At 40.2% G+C, this 25,767-nt stretch overlaps 1 protein-coding gene and 1 long non-coding RNA gene across 2 annotated transcripts; both read right to left on the minus strand.

Annotated features, from left to right (window-relative positions):
• Positions 1 to 1,569: 1,569 nt before the first annotated feature.
• LOC146365062 (galactose-specific lectin nattectin-like) lies at positions 1,570 to 8,069 on the minus strand. The gene is made up of 6 exons (XM_084918097.1): positions 7,974 to 8,069; positions 7,797 to 7,894; positions 3,185 to 3,270; positions 2,921 to 3,055; positions 2,369 to 2,480; positions 1,570 to 2,184 (listed from the first exon to the last, which is right to left on the minus strand). Exons 1-6 carry the CDS (start codon positions 7,991 to 7,993, stop codon positions 2,117 to 2,119), a joined length of 519 nt encoding a protein of 172 aa, XP_084774223.1. The 5' UTR covers positions 7,994 to 8,069; the 3' UTR covers positions 1,570 to 2,116.
• A 211-nt stretch (positions 8,070 to 8,280) lies between these two features.
• Positions 8,281 to 19,905, minus strand: LOC146365063 (uncharacterized). Its single transcript, XR_014799038.1, has 4 exons — positions 17,721 to 19,905; positions 17,225 to 17,257; positions 16,733 to 16,798; positions 8,281 to 8,443 (listed from the first exon to the last, which is right to left on the minus strand). It is a non-coding gene; the product is annotated as an uncharacterized LOC146365063 (long non-coding RNA).
• Between the last annotated feature and the right edge of the window lie 5,862 nt (positions 19,906 to 25,767).

Consider the following 25,767-nt stretch of genomic DNA (forward strand, 5'->3'; position numbering starts at 1 on the left):
TCAAATTGTTGTCAGCATCAGAAAAAATTATAGTAAAAATATAACAATAACAATAATAACCGGTGAGCAGCGGCAGCCAGGCGCGCCAGCATTCACTCAACACCAGTTTGCCAAACAATGGCAAAGCAATGTGGGACTCTGTAGTTTTCTCTGGTCCCCTCCCCAATCAGACCAGGAGTGACATGTTTAGCCGCATGTTCTCCTTAAATTGCTGGCTGGCTGAGTGGTGTCCCAGAAACGATGTGGGCTTCATAGATAATTGGCAAACCTTCTGGAGGAAACCTGGTCTTGTTAGGAGAGACGGCATCCATCCCACTTTGGATGGAGCAGCTCTCATTTCTAGAAATATGGACAAATAGAAAGAACAATACAGTATCCACATCTGAACCAAAGAGTAAAACAGTGAAAGGTGGATTATTAAATATTAGGTCTCTCTCCTCCAAGTCTCTGTTAGTACATGACTTAATAATTGATCAACAATTACTTTGCCTTACAGAAACCTGGTTGCAGCAGGATGATCATGTAGTTTAAATGAATCAACACCCCCGAGTCATTCTAACTACCAGAAACCTCGAAGCACAGGCCGAGGGGGCGGTGTGGCAGCAATTTTTCACACCAGCCTATTAATCAACCAAAGACCCAGACAGACTTTTAATTCATTTTGAAAGCCTGATGCTTAGCCTCGTCCACCCCAGCTGTGAAACTCAGAAACCAGTCTTACTTGTTATCATCTATCGTCCACCTGGGCCTTACACAGAGTTTCTGTCTGATTTCTCAGACTTTTTATCTGATTTAGTGCTCAGCTCAGATAAAATAATTATTGTGGGTGATTTTAACATCCATGTAAATGCTAAAAATGACAGCCTCAACATGGCATTTAATCTGTTATTAGACTCAATTGGCTTCTCTTAAAATGTAAAAGAACCCACCCACCACTTTAATCACACTCTAGATCTTGTTTTAACATATTGTGGTGGACCACTAGAGGGCTCCACTCACACCCAGTGTCGAGTAAGTGTGTTGCTGTGTTTTTTGGCGCAATGTATGGAGTTGACCAATGTATGGAGTTGACCAATGTATGGAGCTGACCTCTGACCACCACCCGTTGCCTACTGGTGGTGGTCAGAGGGCCCGGTGGCGCCAGTGTCCGGCAGCCTCGCCTCTGTCAGTGCGCCCCAGGGCAGCTGTGGCTACAATGTAGCTGCCATCACCAGTGTGTGAATGGGTGAATGTAGTGTGAAGCACTTTGGGGTCCATAGGGACTAAGTAAAGCACTATACATACTAATACAGGCCATTTACCATTTTACCATATAAAGGTGAAGTCAAAGTAGTGAAAAACAGCCAGTTCTACCAATAACTCATGAAAAGTAAGGTTTAAATTTTTGGTGAAAAATGTGTTCATGACAATGCAGATTTTGTGTAAATTTAAGCATGTAACAATTTAATTTTTTATAACAATAAAAGTTAGAGTGTAAAACTCAAATTAGACTGTATGTTGCTAGTATGTAGCTTCCTAGATTTTATACTTAAGGCACATAATTATTCATTTTACAGGCTGTACAGCACATGAAAAATATTTTATTTGACTGTAATATTTAATTATGTGGGATAAATAGGGTTAGATAGGGTTAAATAAGAAATTTAAAGAGTATGTTTATATAAAACAAATTCATACTTACTCCATTTTATGTATTTTAAACATATTTAATAGATATTACAGAATGTAGATGGATATGTGAAAAGAAATGCCTTTGATTTTGCCTTCTTAAGTACATTTCTCTAGATCAGCCCCTGCAGCACAAACCAGGGCAAGTTCAAGCATTACGGAAGTTTCATTTCTCATATATTATATTGATTATACTCATATTTGATTAGAAGTTTATATATAATGAACTATTAGCAGAATCACATATAGATATACTGTTATAGCACTCTGTGTTACTTTAACCATGAAAAGGCTGGATAGTTGTCCATTATTTCACTCTTGGATGGAGATAAGCTGGGGGATGTCAATCTCCTTGACATGTTATATGAAACCATATTTGTCAATACATCCACCAGCAGTGATGGAAGTGACATCATCAATTCAGATCTGTCAGCACACGAAGAAGCAGTTACGGATGTCTGACACAAACAAAAGGTTTGTTGGCGTTACACCATGCATTGTTGACATAATCCCATCCTGTAAAAACAGTTCAAAATAAAGAAGAATAGAAATAAAATCAGAGGTTTGTGCAGTAAATGTTTTCTTCTTTTCTATTGTAAAAGAAAAAAACACAGTTCTGTTAAAGACCTAAGATTACATGATTTTAATTTGAATTAAAATAAAAATGGATTTCAAAAATGAACCCAGATTCAGTTTGTACCTCTATTGTTTATCATCATACAATCTTCTCCTCCTCTAGCATCATTTGGCTCTCCTTTGGCCCAGTTTGGGAAGTCAAACTGGGAACCATCACTCCACATCCACATAGTTTCCTGAAAGAATAAAGTTTGAGGTCTAGGGAGCTTGGAAAGAAAAGCATTTAAGTTGCTTAAATGCTTGAAAGCAAGCAACTTAAAGAAGTCCAAACACTTTTCTTTCCAAGCTCCTTGACTACGATGCCTGGGATGACTGAGAAACCTCACAGAAATAAAGTTTGAGGTTCACTTTGTTCTGATGTACTTTGGTGCATTTATGATGAGAGTGCAGACAAGAGACCTCTACACTTCATGTCTGCTGCCAGCAGATACTCACTAGTAGCTCAACGACAAATCTCAGTTGACACAAAGAAGAACACGACTAAGTCTTATATACAAAACACAGACCTGGATTTGACAAAATTATGAAATTTGAATCAAACTGCTGAACATGAAGAGAAACATATGAAATATCAGAAACAGCTGCAGCTCATCCTCTTTATCTATGAAACACTTACAGTCTCTCTGTCGTTGCCTCCAACCCAAGCTGGTGGATATGACCCTGCTGCTGTGCGAGTGAGCTCTCTGATGAAGGTGTACTCAGCTGTGCTGTGGAATGAGGCCAGATGTCCACCGAGTGTCTGACAGGAACTCTGAGGAGGAAGATGAGGTGCAGACCACAGAAGATGAAAAGTGTGAGAATGCATTTAAAATCAGTCAAAGACAGAAACTCTTTATATCATCAGTGATGCAGCGACAGCTGCTGTTATTTCCTAATGTACCTCAGCATCAGTCCAGATCTTCATGCTGCTGTTAACGATGAAACAGCGACCTGCAAACCAAGTCCAACCAGGAGGGCAGGAAGCATCTTCAAAATGATTGCAAAGTTAAAAGGTCAGTGAACAGATTAATGATTCCTCAAAAGAAAGTAATTTCTCCCCATAAACTTCAGAACAGAAGATGAAGAATTTCATAACAGACATCTGTTTCATTATTTTTCATGTGTTCCTAATAAACTGTCAGTTGAGTACACGCCAAAGCAAAGCAGTCGATCATCTCATGTTAGAAGGCGCTGAGCTTGAACAATGACTTTCATATTAACGGCTGGTTAATTATGTAACTGACTAACTACATCAGTGCTACACTGCCTGAGTCTTTCTAAGGCCTCAGGTTTGTACAGCTTGTTGTACTTGTTAGGCGTCCCATCACACTTCTCTGCAGTTCTGATAGTTGGGTAACTTCCCTCCTTTCTGCCTCTAGTTTTCGTCTCCACTGAGGCTTCTGTTCTTGTGTTCGTCTGATATTCAAGGATCCCTGTTGCTGTGTAGATCAGCTGGCTGTTTGCAGTGATGGTCACAGAAGGGATTTTATTAGTGTGCGCTCAAATATAGGACTTTGTAGGAATGCTTCAGTGTTTTCATATTTAATTAGCAAATACAAGCACATTTTTGCTTTGCACACCGCAGAGTGAAGGCAAAGGACCAACAAGTGCTCAGCATCTCTGGGAACTCCTTCAAGACTGTTGGAAAACCATTTCAGGAGACGACCTCATGAAGCTCATGGAGACAAGGCCAAGAGTGTGCAAAGCAGAAATCAAAGCAAAGGGTGGCTGTTACCAAGAATCTAAAATATAAAACATATTTTGAGTTATTTCACACTTTTTTGTTTACTATATAATTCTACGTGTTCATTCATAGTTTTGATCCCTTCAGTGAGACTCTACAATGTAAATAGTCATGAAAATAAAAAAATTAATGAATAAGGTGTGTCCTGACTATGTTGATAAATCTTTCATGCTGAAATGAGCAAATGTAACAACTTTTACATATTTTTATGTTTTTGTAAAATATATACAAGTATTACAAAAACAAAAAACACTGTTGTTTCTCAAACTGTATTTTCGATTAAATACGCAGAAATTTTCTAATTAGATATATTTTTAAATCATCCAAGCAGAAGGCTTGGATGATTTGACATGATATAACCTGTGTCTTTGTGCTTATCTAGTCTCTTTTTTTCTGACTACCTAATTTTAATATTGTGTTGATCAGAGCTCTTGTCATTTTCTGTTTTGCATTTAACCTTTTTCTTTTAATTCTGTCTAGGGCTGTGCGATATGACCAAAATCTCATATCCCGATATAAGAATTCTATCGTCCGATAACGATATAAATCACAAAAATGTAACATTTTCTGTAAAGTCTGTGAATCTCGGGCAGCTCGAGCTGCGTGAAGTGTTTCCAGCTGGGCGTCATGTAGCTGGAGTCGAGTGTTTTAACCGATGCATGAAACGATACATTTTTAGACATAAGTTGTAACGGCCGCCGTTTTCTTTGTGAGTATTTATTACACGGCGTGCTGCGGGGAAAAGCCTGTTCTAACGTTTGAGTCTAAGGTTTATTTTTTAGCACCTGGTGGCTCTTTTTTAACTTCTCATCCATAAAGAATCTGCTCTTTCACGTGATTCAGTTTATTTTGAAAAGTCTCAACAGGATCTTGAGCTTTATTGTGAAAGATTTATGTGGAACAAGCGGACACGCGGTGGTTTTACCGTCGTTGTTGCTAACGACAACACATAAAAACAGGCGCTTGTCTGTCCGTAGTGTGGTTATATTAAATATAAGAGAAAGAGAGAACTTTAAGAAATTAATAATAACTACAGTGACCATCAAAACCATGAACAAATATTGCCGTAAACCGTAACCACGGAACAAACGGTAGAGTAAAATGAAACGATCGACGTTTTTACATCGTCATCCGATATATATCGTTATATCGAACAGCCCTAATTCTGTCTGTTTGATTTTTACTTTTATGTGTCTTTAATTTGGTCAGAGGACTTTATAAACTCTCCCTTTTAATGTACTTTTATTGCAAAATGTGTTCATCTCTCAACTTCAGATTGTTATTAAAGACCTGTTACACTGATTTACTGCACCATCTTGTGGTATAAAGCGGTATCTCTGCCTTATCTTCAGTTGGTAAACACAACGTACAGATGTTCTGTTCTCGGGGGGGGGGTTCTTGAAAAACAAAGGGGGGCCTAGCAAGAAAAGTTTGGGAACCACTGACCTAGAGCGACCAAACTTTAAAACGAAGCCAAGACACTGAACTATTCAACTTGTATTTATCTTTTCAATATCTATTATACTTTTTCTTCAGTTCCAGTTTAAGCTTCAGAGTTTCAGAGTTTATAATGGGTTTGTATGGGACGGAATGTTGGCGCTAGAGTGAGAGGAGGGGGAAAATTGATCTTAAAATCTTCTCTTTAAACTGCTGATGTGTGCACAGTGTTTGGTCTACAGCCATCATTTTACCCTCAAAACGTAGCCATCATTCCCCTCTTTCATCCAATGTTATTGTTATTGTAATATATCTTATGGTTCTTTCATAAATGTCACCAATGCACAGCCTCCTCCATCCAACTCTTCCATTGAGTCCAATGTTAAAATGGCTCCCAAAATTCTTCTGAAAATCAAAAGTACAGGCTGTCTTTACACTGTCACCACGTCTATTTAATAAACTCCACAGCCATGAAAAGTGAGAATTCTGTAGACTGGACATTGCTGGCACTCACAGTGAAATAATTTTGTCAATATGACTTGTAGTTTTCTCTTGGGAAGCATTTGTTTTGGGGTCACTTTTCTGTTTATTTAAAGCAGCAGAAGAGAGGCGCATCAAATCAAATCAAAATTTATTTACACTCCAAGGTTCCTTACAGTGAGCGAGAGGCTGGCGAGAGGGCCTAAGGCATCAGCCTAAGGCATCAGCTAACTGGTCTGGCGGAGTGTGACTATCAAAAACAATGATTTCAGTCTTATTCTCGTTCTGTAAGAAAATTATGTGATAACCAAATTTTAACTTCATGCAGACAGTTTAACAGAGTTTGCAAAGAAGCAGACACATCGGATTTCAAAGGTGAATAAATCTGGATATCATCGGCATAACAGTGAAAGGAGATGTTATATTTTTTAAAAATTAATCCAAACGGCAACATGTAGAAAGAAAAGAGCAGGACCGAGCACGGACCCTTGAGGCACACCACAATAAATAGGGGCAGAGGCCGAGGAGTGTTGCCCCATAGCAACAGAGAACGACCTCTCTGAGAGGTAGGATTTAAACCAGGATAAAACCGCACCTTTAAGACCGACAACATGTTCCAATCTTGACAGAAGAATGTTGTGGTTAACCGTGTCAAAGCAGCGGAAACCACGGAATAGCCAGAGTCAACGGTTAAAAGAAGATCATTAAAAACTCTAAGTAAGGCTGTGTCTGTGCTGTGGCGAGGTTTCAAACCAGACTGAAACTTTTTGTTAATACCATTTGCATCTAAAAAGGCCTGAAGTTGTTTTAGAACTACCTTTTCCAATATTTTGGATATAAAAGGGAGTTTGGAGATCGGCCTGTAGTTAGTGAGACCATTAGGGTCAAGATTTTGCTTTTTCATAGTAGGTTGCACAACAGCATGCTTAAAGACAGACGGTACACAACCTGATAACAATGATGCATTCAGCAGAGATAAGATACAAGGACCAATAATATGTAAAGCTTCCTTAAAGAAACGAGAAGGAAGAATATCGTGCGGGGAACCAGAGATTTTGAGATGATCAATTATATCTTTTAAAGCAGAATAAGACACTGGCTCAAACTGTTGAAAGACAGTCAAGCATTCAGAGGCTGGAACTGGGTCTAAACCTGACGATGAATGAGATGGATGAGAAGCCCTTAGAGCTGAGAGTTTTTCAGAGAAATACTTTAAGAATACTTTAACAGACTTTTGATACTTAGATAAAGAATTATGAAGGATGTCCAGAGAGATGTGGAGTTTGTCTTTCCTCCATTTTCTCTCAGCGCGACGACATTCCCGCCTAAGGGCACGAGTAGCATCATTTAGCCAGGGTTGTGAGGATTTGGCACGTTTAATCCTCAGAGGTGCAACAGAGTTAAGAATGTCAGCGCATGTAGTATAAAATAGTTTAGCAAGCTCATCTGCTGATAAATCCCCATTACAGTTAGCATCAGAGAGGGGAGAGTCAAGGAAAGCATCAGTGAAGTGAGCGATTGACTGGGAGGTAATCGTGCATGTTTGCCGCACAGGACCATCACTGTTCAATTCCATATTGCTCACTACAGTATTAAACAAAACCGGGAAGTGATCTGAAATCCCAGTGTCCTTAATGTCTGTGATGCAAATGTCCGTGGTCATGTCCAAATTCATGGGTTAGGGGTTAGGGTCTGCAAAAAACTGATAACGTTTTGGTGTGATTTCAGTCTTTTCAGCACATAAAGGTTAATCTTTCAAAAATTAGGAACAATTATAATTTTCATTCAAACAAATATGAATATACAGACCCTAAAAGATTATTTTTATAGGTTTATTGTTTGAGTAACTTACCCTGACAAGTGAAAAACACCTCCAGGTACTCGTAGGTGCCATGACATGGGTCTACTGAGCTTGGTGCTTCAACAGTACAGCTGTTCTGCCAGTTACACCTGTGAATGCAGGTAAAAGGTGAGTCAGCAGAAGCTGAGAGAAGATGGAGGGCTGAAGGAAGAGAGTCAGCCTACGTACATTTTAGTAAAATATTCCATGCTTGTGGACCAGGAGCAGTTAACATTTTGGAGCTGAGAATCAGGACGTCCATCAGGGCACGTGGTTTTGTCACGGCGACCATAATTCGCCCAGGAGACGACTATAACCTGTCCTTCACCTGAGGAAGAGTTCATAGAGTCAAACTGTAACCATGGTGATATTTTTTTTACATGAATGCTCAAACATACAAAGAAAGAGAAGCTGTGTTCTCACCACACTGAAGGTTTGACTGAGATGTTTCACATGTTACACTGCGGCCTGAAACAGACACAGATACCATCAGAAACTGTAATCATTCATGTACAGATTGGGTTCATTAGTCATTTCTAATCACAGGTTTAACAGAGTCGTTACGTGGGAAGCAGTCGTAGGTGGTCTCCAGGTATTTGCAGACTCCAGGATCATAAGTAATGTTTGACTTTATGTCACACTCTGTTTTTCCATCACAGCTGCAGGGAGACAGAAACATATGGTGGCCCCGAGGGGTCAAACGGACTGCAACTTAAGAAAACACCAGCAAACAGAAAAACGCAGCAAAAGCACACAAAACACCACAGAAGGGAAAAAAGAAAGCAACTTAGACAAAATTAAACAAATTAGGGAAAAAAAGAAAAAAGTTCATGAAAACGTTAAATTTGGCTGACTGTCGGCAAAGTTACGTGATAGTTACGTGATAGTTACGTGGGCTCATTGAGTGCAGCACAGATAAGATCTTGGAGAAGCTTGCGGCTGCCGTGAACACTCAGAATAAGACCTCTGAGTGCAAATTGGATCACATCTTGGAGAAGCTCACTGTGGTCGTGAGCAGAGATGGGCAGTAACGCGTTACTTGTAACGCGTTACTGTAATCTGATTACTTTTTTCAGGTAACGAGTAAAGTAAGGGATTACTATTGCAAAAACGGTAATTAGATTACCGTTACTTTCCCGTAGGAACGCTGCGTTACTGCGTTACTAAAACCGTGATTTTTTTGCGAGAATGTCTCATGACAGTGACGTAAGCGAGTGCGACGTTCGTGACAACAGCTGTGTGCAGATCAACAATGGATCATATATCGAGTGCGGGAGAGAGTATGAGCGTGCAGCGTTTAAAGCGTGGAAGTACTGACCTTACTTTGAGTTTGATTCCATAAAAAGTGACAAAAACATTAGTGTCCGTTGTGCGTGGGAAGAAAACTTCTTTTTACAGCGAAAAAACCCCTAAACTTCCGAGCAAGCACCGAGTAGCTACGACGTAATGGGAAATTCACAGAGAAACTCGAGGATTCTTCCACTGACCGCCGCGGCACACCTGCACCAGGGTAAACCTCCGCCTGCCCAACTCCTGCTTTACAGGTGAAAATAGAGCAACAGGTAGTCTTTGACTTTATTTATTTTCTGCTGTGTTTTACTTGCATCTATTTGAAAGACTGAGTGTAAACACAAAAAATATTTTATTTTATGTGCTGGAATGTGCAGAAAATAGGTTTAAATATTAAACAAACTTCTTCCAGTCAGAGAATGGTGCCTATAATTAAATCTTTGCTTGATGCATAAAGTTAAAAGATTAAAACTAATAAAACAAGTTTTAAAAAGAGACTTTTCCATTTGATTACATTTTGTATGATGGATTATGCAGAAAAAGTAGAATTGGGCTGAAAGATCTATCACTTTATCACCTATTCAGGTTGTAAATCGTGTTTTTAAAAAGTAACTAAGTAACTAAGTAATTAATTACCTTTGAAAATAAGTAATCAGTAAAGTAACGGGATTACTTTTTGGGGGGAAGTAATCGGTAATTAGTTACTGATTACTTTTTTCAAGTAACTTGACCAACACTGTTCGTGAGTTCTCAGAATCGTCTCTTTGAGCACAAGAATGACAACATCACGGAGCGTAAGTTTGATAACATCATGGAGAAGCTCACGGCTCTCCAACGGGAGATTGAGAGACCAGTGTTGGACTGTTAAGAACTGCTTTGAAATTCATATGAGCTGTTCGCACTAAAGTAAAAAGCACCATCACTTCATGCGGATACCCCTTCGGCGCCAGCTGCGGTCTCAAGGCTGGAGCCGAACAACAACACCCTGATAACGACTGTTTAGACTGTTGTTCCCATTCCATGCAAGGCCACCTGGGTTGGCTGGAAGACTGTTTACTTAGCCTGGCGGGGCAAAGGACACTGTCTCAGCTGAACTCTGGACACGCACACACATACATATACACTCATCGCCCCTCCTTTTCCAAACGCCTTCGATGCTTGTCCCCTCCTGGAGAACACGGCAGGTCTGAGCCCAGCGCTGAAAAAATAGCTGCAGGGCAGGATGGCTGCTGTGTGTGCCCCGGCTTACTCCTCACCCCCCACCCACCCCTGTTGCTTGTCACATGCTCCATAATGTTGTGCTGTGACATTTATGTGCTTTTTGTGCTCATGCTGTCCTCCCAGGAGCCCAGCATGAGTAGAGGTCTCTTTTTTTCCCCTCCTGGACTTTCAGTGTTTTTCCGTAAAAAAAGGAGGAGGGGTGAGTGCGTATTATTTGTCACTTGCATGTGACAAATAAAGTTTTCTTGATTCTTCTTCATTCTTGAAATTCGTGATGTTAGTACTTAATGCAGCTTAGGTTCCACTTGCTTTTAAAGCTTTAATTTGAAGGCAGCAGGCAATCACGTATTGACTTCTGGCTTGTTTCTGACTGCATTGATAAAGATAATATTACTGTTAATATACTTGCTACCCCCCTCACTGATCATAGAGCAATTTACATTAACATCCAAATGTTTACACTGGATAATATACCTTATAAATTCTCTTATTGGAAGTTAAATAATTCTTTGCTAAAAGATAAAATGGTTAACATGCAGATTAATAAATTGTTTATTATTAGAATAAAGCTAACAGAGAGAAGTCCTTTTGTACCAACTGGGAACTTTTTAAATATGAAGCATGCAAATTCTTGGTTTTCTTCCTGAATACTATCGTTGTTTATATTTACTGCGGGAAGAAACGGTAAAAACGGCGTTTTATAAGGAAAACGCTCAAAAGCCTGTGAGCAAAAACAACACCAAAACACCCCGCCCTTTCCTATTGGTCGAAAAACGTACCATGTCAACCAATCAAAACATGGCATTTGTTGTTGGGGGGGGGGGAAGTTTTAGGAGTGACAGCGGTGTTTTGAGATGTGAGAGATTTGCGACGTTTAGTGCAAATCTTGTGTAGTTAGTGTGTAGTTAGTGTGTAGTGTAGTCAATAGTTTTGTTGTGTGTGTCAGAGCAATGAGGCGACTGCTGAGTGTTACAGGTGTTACAGCAGTGATACATCTGCTGCTGTCAGGCCTGCAGGTATCAGGCTGTTGTTCTCCTTCATCTCATAGTGGACAGAAATTATTTTTTGGAGTGACACAAATAATTTGTGTGGCATCAAATTTGATGCAGAACAGCTGATTGTTCTGTAAATAGTTTGAAATGTTTATTTAAAAAACGCCTTGGCTGCATTTTTAGGTAAACAGCTGCAAAAAACTTTGTTGTTTGCATAACTCAGTTACTTTTTTTGAAGAAGTAACTATATAATTAATTGCCCAACATTGGTCATTACATGCTGTATTTTGCAGACAGAGTTACAGACTCTCTCCCAGACCACAGACTCATAATACAAATCAGAGCTTTATAAAAAAAAAAAAAGAAAAAGAAAGAAAGTTGTGTTTTCAAAATTGGAGTTCAAGTTATTTTTACTTCCAATAGTGTTAACATGCTACACAGGTCATGAACAAGATTTTTTTTTTTAATTTTCATTGTAAGTGAGCTAAAGCAGTTAATTAAAAGTAGTAAATGTAAATGCTGTAATTTGATTATTTTAATAAACCGTAACTTGCATGGATTCGATGCTGGCGTGACCACAGTGCACACGTCTGCTGTTGCTCACAGTGGCCCAAGGGGACGCTCAGGGAGTTTGTGTGCTCGCTCAGACACATGAAACATTAGAGGGAACATTGGTGCTAGAACCAGTTCTGTTTACATTATACATGCTTCCCTTAGGCAGCATCATTAGAAGACATAGCATACATTTACACTGCTATGCAGATGACACCCAGCTCTATCTGTCCATGAAGCCAGATAACACACACCAATTAGTTAAACTGCAGGAATGTCTTAAAGACATAAAGACCTGGATGGCCGCTAACTTTCTGCTTCTTAATTCAGATCAAACTGAGGTTATTGTACTCGGCCCTGAAAATCTTAGAAATATGGTATCTATCCAGATTCTTACTCTGGATGGCATTACCTTGGCCTCCAGTAACACTGTGAGGAACCTTGGAGTCATTTTTGACCAGGACATGTCCTTCAACGCACATATTAAACAAATATGTAAGACTGCTTTCTTCCATTTGTGCAACATCTCTAAAGTTAGAAATATCCTGTCTCAGAGTGACGCTGAAAAACTAGTTCATGCATTTATTACTTCCAGGCTGGACGACTGTAATTCATTATTATCAGGAAGTCCTAAAAACTCCCTGAAAAGCCTTCAGCTAATCCAAAATGCTGCAGCAAGAGTCCTGACAGGGACTAGAAAGAGAGAGCATATTTCTCCTGTTTTGGCTTCCCTTCATTGGCTTCCTGTTAAATCCAGAATTGAATTCAAAATCCTCTTGATGCATCTCAATCATCCAGGAAAGTAAATCTCCAAAAGTTGATTCTGTTCATCTGGACGTAGCGTTTTGTGGGAGAAACGTTTCGTCACTCATCCAGGTGACTTCTTCAGTCTCAGCTGACTGCAGGTTTCCTCAATCTTATAAACAGGACATTTGCATAATGACTGAAACCAGCCCACTGAAGGAACAATGGGCTGGGGGGTCAGTTCCTTAATCTTAATTATGCAAATTCTCATGACCATTGATCAACAACCACTGACCAAAACCCACTGATCAAAGCCCACTGATCAATGGCCATGAGTCCCATTCACAGAGAGTTGGGGAATGGCTGCAATCACAGCATTGTAAGATGGCAAAAGACGTACCCTTAGACCCCCTCCTCCTTGGTCGCATAGGCCAAGTTTCGTCACTTGGATGATGACGAAACCTTTCTCCCACAAAACGCTACGTCCAGATGAACAGAATCATCAGGTTACTCTGTTCCTGTTCTCTGATAACATCAGTGAGGTGTCTCACTATGGGGAACGCTCTCTCTGCGTCATCAACAGAAGTCTCTATGTCAGCGGTCTCCAACCTTTTTTGCGCCACAGACCGGTTTATGCCCGACAATATTTTCATGGACCGGTCTTTAAGGTGTCGCGGATAAATACAACAAAATAAAACTAGTACTGGTACCGAAAAAAGAAGATTTATTCATAACACACGTGAAAAGACCCAGGAAAACCGAGTTAACGATAAAAACGATAACAAAATAACGCTGAAAACCGATAAAAACCCTGAAAACCAAACATTTCACACCTGAGCCTCAACTCTCGCGGCCCGATACCAAACGACTCACGGACCGGTACCGGTCTGAGGCCCGGGGGTTGGGGACCGCTGCTCTATGTCATTACTCCAGCCAGCATTGGGTGGCAGTCATGACGCCTGTGTCAGGGAGGGGCCACCCTCCTCCCTATAAAAGGGTGTGACGCAGCGTCACCTGTCATTCAAGTTGAAGCCCAGCTTGCTGTTGCACATATCGCCTATATAGAGACACCCCTAAAAAAAGGCCAAAGAGGTTACCATCCCTCTTGTAGAAAAAGCACGAAGCGCAGGGTTGGGGCAGACCTATGCTGGGAGAAGGGAAATGTGTTGTTTGCTAACAGGCTTTTCAACATGGAAATAAACACCTAATTAGACCTCCTGAAAGCTTTTGTTCTCTCTATATAGGTACATAAAACCCTAACCAGAGGGACAGCATGTAGGCGCTCCTGTTCAGGGAAGAAAAAAGCAGGGGGGCAAAAAGCCTCTAGCTCCAATGGAGTGCACTGGAGATGAAGATTTTTGGCCACAAAGGCCGGACTTGGCCCGAGTGTTACTGTAGATTGGCCCACGTGAATTGGGTGCACTGTTTGTGTATTGACAGTGCATGAATATCGCTGACATGCTTAGCAGTGATTCCTGAGATTAGGGGAATCATCTTTACATATAATTGTTACACTGTAAGTTTTGGCCGTCTCGCCATGTTTTGGTCTCCCAGTTGTAACATTTTTTTAATAATTTATGTTTTTGCTGGAGAAGTGCAACGTTTTTGTCAACACCATCAGACACAAAGAAATGCACAAATATATATTTTAAATTAAGTGTTTCAGCTATTTTGACTTTTAGCAGCTTCTCTGTTCTACTGTTTATGCACATATGCTTTCAAACTAATTATACCACATTTAAAAGTAAGATTGTTTTGGCTTTTTGTTATTAGAGTTACGTCGTACATATTTTCAGAAGCTTGTATTTAATCTCCATAAGAAACAATCATATTTAGCAGCATGAAAATTACAAATTTATTGAGAAAATTAACTATTTTTATTCTTTTATTCTTCAAAAGAAAACAATAAACAAAAATATATATTATTGAGCTGACAAGGTGTTGACGACGGTGACAATTATTTCTTTTAAAAATCACCATTAAAGTTTAAAAACTTATGTAATATCACAAGACACTTCATAACAATTTCATTTTTGCACATGTCAGATTCTACATCTCGATAGTTCACCAGCAAGTAGCTGCCTAGTAGCTATTCTTTCTTGCTTCCTCAGAAGTAATGTCTAAAGTACTCTGTGGTTGTGTGTTTAGACGCTGCTGGACTTTCTCTCTTTTCGTCTCTGTGCTTGTTTCCAAAACCTTCTCTTCTGCCTTTTTTCTTTCTTTCAGATCACTGATGTTCTTTATTTTCCCCTCTTTCACTCTATTTCTCCATCTTTTCCTTTCTGAGAAACTCTTTCTTCAACTCAGGCTGGCTGTAAATTTTTCTCTACTTCTTTTCGATCCTCCCTGTTCCTTCTCTTTTGGTCATCTATGACAGGTTCCCCTGGACCTCAGGAGACGAGTCAAAGGAGCTCTGCAGCATCACTGAGAGTTACAAACTGTCTACATTCTTTCATCTTTAATAAAACGATCAGTGTTGCTGAGTTAGAAGTTAGCTCGCTGGTTTCCACCTACATTCCAACATAAATGAAGACAGGAAACTAAACAGCAGTGACGTTTGTAGGGTTACTGAAGATGGGCTAGCTGCTATATAATGATGTGCTAAGTGATCGCTAGCGACACAGCTATGTTAGCATAGCATGAACACAGTGAAGCTGGAGGATGAACGCTAACTCGTTTCCACTTGATTAAAGTTAACGTGAGGGTTCTCGATGGTTAGGCTGACAGTGATCACTGACTGTTTTTAGGGGCTTGTTCAGATGTAAAAGAACAAGTTAAAAAGCACCGAAACATGTTAAAACACAACAGCCTTAATAAACGCAGGTAGTTTGGACTCGAATGCAGGGTTCATACATCATCACTTAAAAGACCAGCTCTCGGGGCAGAGATAGCTCAGTAGATAGAGTGTTTGCCCCCTGATCTCTTGGGGGTTCAAATCTACCGAACAGCGGCTTTCCTGAGGTACCCTTGAGCAAGGTACCGTCTCTACACACTGCTCCCCGGGCGATGGAGTTGTAGCTGCCCACTGCTTGTGAATGGGTTAAACGCAGAGGACTAAGCATGTTCCTACAGGATTAATAATGTATACATTAACAATGAGATTCAAGATACAGCAAATTCGATAATATTCGACACACCTATAAAGCAGAAATATCAGTGAAATACACAGGAAGTAATGTGACTGAAATATTAATAAAAATAACTTAATATAATTAGTGAATAGGACACTTTTGTGGCGTTTGTCAACACCATTAGAAAAAGCGTCAACACCGTCAGACAAAAATCTGATGGTGCTGACAAAATACCCGACTTTCTCTCATAACACGTGTTTTTCTGGCAGAAGCTTGTTTTTCATCAGCTGCTTATGGCCTCAACAATCTACCTAAATGAAGCTCTTTACAAAAAATTTAATCTTGCATTTCATCGACTTTGGTGTTGACGCGCTGTGGCTGTGACGCAGTTTTATCACAAAGTTGTGCCATAAATGAAATTAAAACCAAAAAACTCACCATGGCATGTGTATCGAACAGGAAGTGGTAAAGGGGTCCTCAGAGTGTAAGCTGCCCACAATCATTCCTGATTTTTTTGTACTTTTTAAAAATCTGATGGTGTTGACAAAAACTCTGGACACGATTTTAATCACTTAAAATATGCAAAAATAAATTCCAGTTGTACATTTTGATATTATATAAGGTATTGACTTAAATACTTAGTGACTTGATGTTTAATTTTACATTACTGTTCATTTTTCTCTCTATTTTAATATCATCACACCTGCTTGTGGACAGTGGATTTTTAGGGTACTGGTAATGTATTGTACCATTTAAAGTAAATATATATGCATAACAAAACACAAATCAAACTTTTGTTGTATAAACATTGCCTTGGTTTGTCTCTTAGTCAGCTGGGTTAACACTTGTATGCATATTTTTAACCCCAAATCGGGTTTTATCTGGCGGACATGTTTTGTCCCTTATCTCAAGAATCACTGAAGATGCGAGAGCCAGGAGCAATGCGGTCTTCAAAGACAGGATTTTTATTTCCACATAAATGACACAAAGGCTTCTGTGGACAACGCAGAGACACCAAAGCGAATGTTTGAAAGAGAACTCACTGCAGTGAATTGTTGGACACTGTTGTCCAGCTTACCACAGCTCAGGTGTTGGACACTGAGGCCATTAGAGGTGACCACTCTCCCTGTGGATATGCGGGACCCTGTGGGAGGAGAGAAAGTTCAGCTCTGATAAAGCCTGTATTAAAAACTAAATGTGTAAATTGTAAATTAATGACAACTGTGTTTCTTATATAAGGTCACAGATTGCAGTCTCTTGTTTTGAAAGCTTAAAATCCATCAGTTGTGTTCCTGATAACTCTGCTTCTGAGCAGCACAGACACACTGTCTGAGGCATGTCCTGGGATTGGCCCGGGGGTCTTCTCACATTGCACTGCCTGAAATGTTTCTTTTGAATGGGGATAAAATAGCCTGTGACTCTAGAAAACCCACACTCCCAAAGCTCCTGTACAGGATCCCCTAGTTAATGCTGAAACACATGTTAACTGGCAGGAAATTTCCAGTAACCCTTGAAAATCCTCATGCGGATAAAGAGCTGGTCCAGAGTCAGCTGGTTGAAACTCATTTACCTGAAGTGATGAGTGAACAGGTTGCTGCCAGCACTGAAAGAGACAGAAAGAAAGCTCAGTGTCAGACTGTGTGTTTGATATCAAGTTTAATTCACCTCAAAACATGAAACAGAAATGAAAACCAAACAGGAGAAAGCTGCTGCTTTCATTCACACCTGGATTCTGTGAAAACTCTTTCTAAACAGCAGATTTCAATGACACATTTATTCTCTTCATGTTTCCAACTTTTGTCAATAAACTTATTTGTGTTGACAGTTTGACTTCAACTCTTCAAAGTAAATGATCAGCCATGAATTCCTCTCAGGACTCTGTGAAGCCTAACTGTCCTGCTGAGGTGATGCAAACATGTATTTAGGATGTTAGACTGACTGATCCAATAAAGCAGAAAGAAAAGCATGTCACAGTGCAGCACAGTGGAAAGCTAGAAAAGGATTAGACTGAACATGTGCAGCTGATTTCATGTATAAATAAAGGATTATCAGTGTGTTGTACTCACACAGTGTGCTGCTGAGTCCGGAGCAGAGCATCATGTTAGGAGATCTGGATTACAGTGAAGAGCTGATGGAGGATCAAACACAGAGCTGCTGATTTACTCTGTTTCAGTAACACCTGTGATGTACATGCAAAGCACAGCCAATGGAAAAGCAGAGTATCCTCCTTCTCAGCTGCAGCAGGAAAAGGAAATAAAACTACTTTTACATTAAAAGTTATTTAAGCCTGGATCAGCTGACCTAGTGACAGCTGGGAGAGGCTCACATCTCATATTTGTTGATTGGTTAAATCAGTTTAGCAATTAGTAAGAATTTTCTTTTTTCTTAAAACACAATACAAATCACTGCAAACTGCAAAGGTTTTTTTTCCCAATGATTCAGTGACCAGAGGAAAGCTGTTCCACAGTTTAGGAGCTACAGTTTGAAAATGTGATCACGTCTGGATTTAAATGAAGAGCACAGAACAGTTCAAAGACCTGATCAGCTCAGAGAGAAAGTGACACTCCCCTGTTCATTAACAGCGTCCTAACAAATGTGATGTGCAAATCAGATCTGCTTGGTGTTTGGAATGATGAGACTGTAAGAAAACAAAAACAGGGTGTACCAGGAACACATTTGAATGGAAAATATCCTGATTTGCATGGATTATCTCCACACGTCTCTCTGGTCAGACAAACATTTGAGACGGTGGGTCAAAGGGTGTACCGAAGCCAGTTCATGAGGAGAACATCAGTACCCAAAGCTGAGCTTCAAAAACACTCACAGTATTTAGAAAGACGTTTCTGACTGTGAAGAACTGGTGAACTAGTTCCTGAAAAACATAACATGCCACTGTACAGCAGCTACACCTTCATGCAAAAGGTTTCTGGAGTTTCCACTTTCATTGATATACCTTTATTAGTCCCACAAGGGGAAATTTCACAAGGCTGCCGACCTATTGCACGCAATGGCGGCGCCATCTTACCCTCCGACCATACATACATGACACAAACATCACATGGGGAAGACAGGTCAGAGAGGTATAACCACATGAGGAAAGATAAGGAGAAAAAATAACTCCCCCCAGACTGAGCTCCAACAGGGAGATCAGTTTGAGAACAGAAAAAACACCTCTGCACATGAAAAAACTCTTAATACACCAAAGAAACACATGACAAGTAACAGGGGGGGGGGTAAAGGGTGAGAGACAGCCGATTTAGACAGCACATCCGGGCCTGCAGCCTGTGCGCTGGTCTCCTTGATCCACCGTCAGCATCGGAAGGGAACAAGCGTCGAAGGCGTTTGGAAAGGGAGGGGGGATGAGTGTGTGCATATCAGTGTATATGTATGTGTGTGTGTCCAGAGTTCAGCTGAGACAGTGTCCTTCGCCCTGCCAGGCTAAGTAAACAGTCTTCCAGCCAACCCAGGTGGCCTTGCATAGAATGGGAAGGAACAGACTAAACACAGTCGTTATCAGGGTGTTGTTGTTCGGCTCCAGCCTTGAGACCGCAGCTGGTGCCAAAGGGGTATCCGCATGAAGTGATGGTGCTTTTTACTTTAGTGCGAACAGCTCATATGAATTTCAAAGCAGTTCTACAGTCCAACACTGGTCTCTCAATCTCCCGTTGGAGAGCCGCGAGCTTCGCCATACTTGCGTTCTGTGATGTTGTCATTCTTGTGCTCAAGGAGACGATTCTGAGAACTCACGGCAGTGTGCCTCCCCGAGATGTCATCCAATTTACGTCCAGAGATGTTATTCTGAGTATTCACAGCAGCCGTAAGCTTCTCCAAGATCTTGTCCGTGCTGCACTCAATGAGCCCATTTTGAGAAACTCACGCCTCTCCCATCATTTCAATCCCAGCGGGCAGCCTTGTGGGGGTTTGAACAGCCGGTTCCGCTTTCTTAATTCTTCGATAAGTCAGGGCCAAGCCAGCTCCGATCAGCCAGAACCCTGTTATCATGGTTCCGAATAGGTAGATATCTTCAGCACTCAGGCTCACCCGAGCCCAGACTTCTCATTGAGAAAGGGGTGTCAATTGCATTTAGGGACCAGTTGATCAAATCCATAATTCCTCTTTTGGGTTTTAGAGAACAGACTGAGAGAGTGTTCCAGGGAAAAGGAATACAAAAAACACGAGACTAGACAAGGACACAAGAGGCTAAGCAGGGAAGCTAAGGGGGGAGGGGAGGAGGAGAAAAGTGCAACCGCCTTTGTCAAGAGCAAGAGCAACGCCTACAATGCAGCAAATAAAGCTGCATTGTAGGCGGCAAAATACGCCTCATGAATGTGCAAGAGCAAACTGCTCCACATTTTAGGAGCTGCGACAGCAAAGGCATCGTCCCCTCTGAGCTTACACTTAGCTTTGGGCACACTGAGGAGCGACTGATGCAGTGGTTAAATCTCAAAGTACAAAAAATAAAACACCAGAGTCAGGAGCTAAAAATATCTTGTTAAAAACTCTGAAAAGGGCTGTTTTGGTACTTTGTGAGGTTCTGAAACCAGACGGTCCGAATCAGCTCTGCTGAGAATCCATGAACACTTTGATAGACCAAAGAAGCAGAAACGTTAAAAATGCAGCACCTGGCTGTGTTTCAGTGATACTGGGTGTCTGAGTGTCTAAATGAGTCCCACAGGTCTGAATTTATCATTCTCTGTATCATAATAATCAATATATCATTCTCAACGTGTTTCAACTGCTGCTCCCCACAAACAAGCAGAAATTATAACTGTATTTTTATAAGTTTTACAGCTTTTCCTACTGATAAGAACCGCCCTTATGGTCATTCATACTACACAAAGTAATCAGGCAATAAACAATTAAATGACAGAAAAATGTGTTTTTAACTTTCTCCTGTACAAATGACAACAGTTTAAAAGAACACACAAAGAACTGGACTCCTGGGATTGAGCTGCCAGAACTATTCATATGATTTTGCACATTTATTTCTTAAATAAACAGTCAAACTGACAGATTTCTTTCTTTGTCACAGCAGCTTATCTATGTGAGTTCTTTACACTGACAGGTTAACTAATCGTTCAGTCTGCGACTGTTTTATATTCTCGGAGCAACTGTAACCACATCATTTCCATAGGGATTAATAAACTATTTTGATTCTGAATTCGATCCTCCAGCTCTTCATACATATTTAATTATCCAGGTATGTGAGGACGTTTTATTTATTTGTGTGAATTTTAGGGCAGAGTACAATAACAAGCACAAATTTTCTGGCTATTTTGTGATGGGTTGGGTTTTACAGGCTTAACTAGTAATGACTTCATGAACTTCTTCGCAAATAAAATTTTAACCATTAGAGAAAAAATAATCATCCCACAGATGTAATATTATCTACAGCTACTTTCAGTACCATTGATGTTCATTTAGACTCTTTTTCTCCAATCGATCTTTCTGAGTTAACTTCAATAATTACTTCCTCCAAACCATCGACGTGCTCTGCTTGGGCTGCTGCCCCCGCGACCCGGCCCCGGACAGGCGGAAGAAAATGTATAGATGGATGGAACTGGTAATAGATTACTTCAAGCTTTAATTGTAATCAAGTCATGAAGTTTTAATAATTTTGACTGTAGAAATCAGAAATTTGTATGATGAAGATACCCTTTGTGTATTATACAAAATGCAATTATTTCCCCACAACAAAGTTAGATACAGAAGAATTAGAGAACAATACAGTGCACAGAGACAATTATAATCTAGAAGCTGTTTAATTTTGTTCATGACTGAGCTGCTTTTGAACACTATCTGATTTTATCATCAAGAATCAATCAAGAATTTAGACTTCTTTACTATTTCAATTTTTTCATTTTCTTCCTGTATTTGTATCCCATCATTGCTTTTGTTTTACTAAGATTTAGTGATAATTTATTACTATCATCCAATGTAACTGTCTTAATTCATTAATTATATTATTAATATAAGTTCCTCATAAGTATCCCCAGAAAAATATATTAGTATCATCATCAAATAATATAAAGTTTGATCATTTAGACCTTAACCTTAAACATGTCATTAATACATATATATATTAAATAACCTGGGGCCCAACACTGAGCCTTGGGGGACTCCATGAGCAGTTTCCATGTACCCTGATGCAAATTCTCCTGGCTTCACAAACTGTTGTCTTCTAGATAAATAACTTCTGATCCAGCTCAGTGCCACTCCCCTTATCCCAGAAAACTGCAGTTTATTTAATAGTATTGAGTGATTAACTCAATACTTTCTTAAAATCAATCAATAGTCAGACTGCAGATTGTTTTAGGTCCAGTGCATTCGTTGTTGTTTCCATTGTTTCAAGTTTGGCCAATGAAGTTGATCTCGTTCCTCTGAATCCATACTGACTTTGGTTAATTAAATCATATTTATTAATTTTTTTATTTATTTCCAGTCTATTGCTAAAAGGTTTGTCCAACATTTTTGGAAATTGGGAGAGTGGCCTGTAGTGGCCTACAGTTTGTGAAAAGGTGTTTGAGTTGCACTTTCTATTACAGCTCAGTAAAAGGTGGCAATAGTAGGATAACAGGGTTTTAAGTTATTACTACTCAATTACCAAAGTAATAACCAATTAATAGCCAAGTAATATCATGGTAGCAACACTGGTTACCGCTGAGTAATATTACACTGAAATTTATGGGCCCCAAACTGGGGCTAACAGGTGGAAATACACAAAGTTTTACAGGAAAAACAATATTAATGAATCTTTGAGCAAAATTGTTACAGATGTCTATTTATTTATAATGCACTATAATAATTTGTGTATAAAGTAAAATAAAGAATTCATTGTTTTCCTTCTCTGCCCAGAATAACATATTGTAATATTTAATGTTCCGTCTCTCTTCCACAGCATGTCTTTATGCTGTCTTCCTTCTCTCAGCCCAACCGGTCGCAGCAGATGGCTCAAAACATGCTGTTATGATGCTTTGGTTTATACAAGTATTGACCTGCGAGGCAGATCAAAAAGGAGGAAAGTGGGGGCTAAAGTTAGCATTTGGTGCCCCACAAACACAAAGGTGTCTCAGCCTTCATGCCAGGCTGGTCACTCTGCCTGTGTGATGATGTGCTCGGTGCAGCTGGTCTGTCAGCATGATTAAGCAGAAAGACTCGTGGTGAACTTTACTCGTTGAGGCGCTGCAGATACCTGTGCTTTGGCACAGAGGACTGGCTGATTAGAAAACCAGGTGCAAAGATGAACGGGTGATACTAATGAGGAAATGGCAGCAGAGTACACACATGTCATTAAGGCTTGATCGGGACACTTCAGCAGAGAAAGTCTCTGTGTTAAAGATGATAAGGCTGAGTTTGAGTTAAATCCTTTTCTATCAGGACGTCCGTCACAACTGACTCTATTTTTTATTTCTTTTTTGCCCGTCCAGCAGTGTAGCAATCAGAATTAAAGGCAAAAAAACCAAACAGAGTTGCCGGACAGATTTATTTTCCCAAGTGGACCATTATGGCTTTTTGCTATAATCTACCTAACAGTCATTATTAGACCTTTCTGGACCTGTGTGTGAGTGTGCTTGTGGTCATAATCAGGCTGATCCTTTTGATTAGAGAGTCCCGAACACGATAGGTTGAACAAAGTTTGAATAATTAAGAGAACAATTGATACGCAGAGTAGACTAGTAAGGCGTAGCAGGGAGAGGTGTTTTGTTTCCTTTACAGGAGATTTCCGGACCACAGCATTTCCACCAAAGCCCCAGACCGAACGGAACCAACCAGAGGAGGGAGACCCCGAAAAGAAGCACAGAGCAGAGAACCACAGCTCCAGAAAATGTGTTGTTTAGCAGACTAAAAGCTTGTTATGGTTAAATGAGAGCAACTTTAGTAACAGTTTGCAGGATTTCTATGTGATGCAAATTGCCCAAAAATAGTGTTAAGATCAGATATATGTCACCCCTAGAGGGGGTGAAAAACCAGGAGTAAATTTTTAAAGGTTAACTCTATAGAGGCTGTTTGCAAAGAGTGACAAAAGTAATGTAGGACCTTTTACCAGGAAAAGCTAATTAAATCTGTTCTTAGTTGACAGTAGTTATTGAGGGGGTCAGTTAATTAAGTTAACTAATAGAATTAGTTAAAAAGGGGGAAACTTAAGAAATAAATATATAATCTTAATGCTTATTTGCTGATTAGATTGTTTTATGAGAGGCCCAGACTTGACTAGGTCACAGGCTGACAGGAAACTGCATGTTTTTGCAGCATATGAGGAGCAGACAGAGTGAATCTACGTTCAGACGAAGGGTGACAGGTTGCCCTGGCAACAGACCTCAGAAAGGGGAAGTTTTTGCAAGCTGCACAGGAAGTGAGACACAAAGAAAAGAGGAACTGAGTAGAAGGAGTTGGTTGTATTGAAACTGTGTGACGTCTGAAGTACTAAAATAACACATATATGAGACTCATGTTGAGCTTCTAATGTTAGAGATTCGGCAACTGGCTTTGGGCTGTGCAGGGCTCTCCCTCTTCCGCAAGAGGATTGAATAAAATATATAAATGTTTTGACCACTCGGAGTCGGGTTTTCTCTGTTCTATCGTGGGGATCAAAGAATCGGGTTTAATAGTAGGGTGAAAGCATTCGAATCTATTTGTTTTTACTTACCTGCACTGACACAACATTGTGTGAAATGTTAAATGAAGCATGCAGTGAGGAGACATTACCATAAATAGCTGAGAAGATAATCCAGCAGAAACCTCGCCACAGTATTTAGTGACGTTTCTAAACTGCCTCATGTGTGCTCACACCTATGAGGTTACATACGCACACAGGTGTGCATCTGGCTTAGTAGGTGAAAGGAAACATGATCCTAACAAGTTTCTCTGAACCTGTTCAAAAGTACCTTGTTCAGGCCCCAAGTCCTGAGCTCTGATGATGAAGTGAATGACATCGATCACCTCTTCATCGTGGCAGATGGTAGTGGGAGCGAGTGAACCTTTTGTCCTCAAAGTTGATGTTAGAAGCAGAAAAAAATGGGCAAGAGGACCAGGTCATCTCCAAACCTGCAGCGCTCCTTCCTGGTCTGCAGGGGTCAGTATTTTTCAAAGTGGCCGGACGGTTTGTCCAGCACATCCCACTGTTGGTAACGTGCTGGTACCACAGCACATAACTGTTTTGGCAAGCAAAGGAGGACCAACAAAATACCATTATCATAAGCTTAAGCCTGATGAGTGAGGAAATCTCATATCCAGCTCAAACTTCCAGCTGCTACTCCAGTAAAAATATCACCATGAGAGATTTCTCCTTCAGTGTCCCCCAAACAGCACAGAGGTAGGGGGGCATCATAATCCCTTAGTCTGTATGCACAGAGCCATAATCCAGCCTTTAAGTGAGACACGATTATCAGGATTCAGTGATGGTTTCAAAAACCTAAAAAATATTCTGTTTGTCACTAATTGGTTTGTGCAGTAGTCCAACAAACATGAGTGGTGTTCGCACACATACAGCTGTATCGTTCACCAACCGATCAATTCAGTTATATTTAAATGGGGCAACAGAATTACCTCAAAGTGCTTTATATTGTAATAATACAGAAAAACTCAACAATCACATGTGGGAAAGTACGGTATTAATTTTATAGCATTTTGCAAACGTAAACAGGCAGAGGCCACTTTTGTCCACGAACACACCGAGTGGGAGTTTTACCTACTTTGCTTTCCCTGCACAAAAACAATAATAACATCATAATAATGTTGTTGTTGTTAACTGATCACAGTCTGTACTTTTAACACCACAAGAAGATCCAGCAGCACTGTGAATATAGCAAAGGGTCACTGTACAAACAAACTGCTGCTTTAAGGGTTAAACACTTAAAATGACCAGTAACTGGTGTTATTAAAAACAACATGCAGTAAAAATAGCACAAAGTCACAGACGTAAGCTGTTGGGTGAATGGATAGTGTTTCTGAACAAAGGCGGAGGGCTAAGAAAGCAGTCGCTTCTGTTTTCAGGCCTTGAAGCTCCGCCCACCTTCTCTCTAAAAGCATGCGAGCGTTTTTAAATGTCATATTTTAGAAAAAGACAAACCCTGGGCCTCCCTTGTGCTGCAGGACTGAGGGCGCTCTGCTTGT

Source organism: Perissodus microlepis, chromosome 20 (assembly GCF_051167445.1).
Source record: "Perissodus microlepis isolate ML-2025 ecotype Zambia chromosome 20, ASM5116744v1, whole genome shotgun sequence".
NCBI lineage: Eukaryota > Metazoa > Chordata > Actinopteri > Cichliformes > Cichlidae > Perissodus > Perissodus microlepis.

Bases quoted from the DNA above. Each gene is read 5' to 3' on its own strand.
- LOC146365062 (XM_084918097.1), bottom strand. From the start codon at position 7,993: ATGGAATATTTTACTAAAAT. The intron at 7,895-7,973 runs GTACGTAGGCTG...CTGCATTCACAG, and splicing joins ATGGAATATTTTACTAAAAT to GTGTAACTGGCAGAACAGCT. The intron at 2,185-2,368 runs GTACAAACTGAA...CTGTTTTTACAG, and splicing joins TATGATGATAAACAATAGAG to GATGGGATTATGTCAACAAT.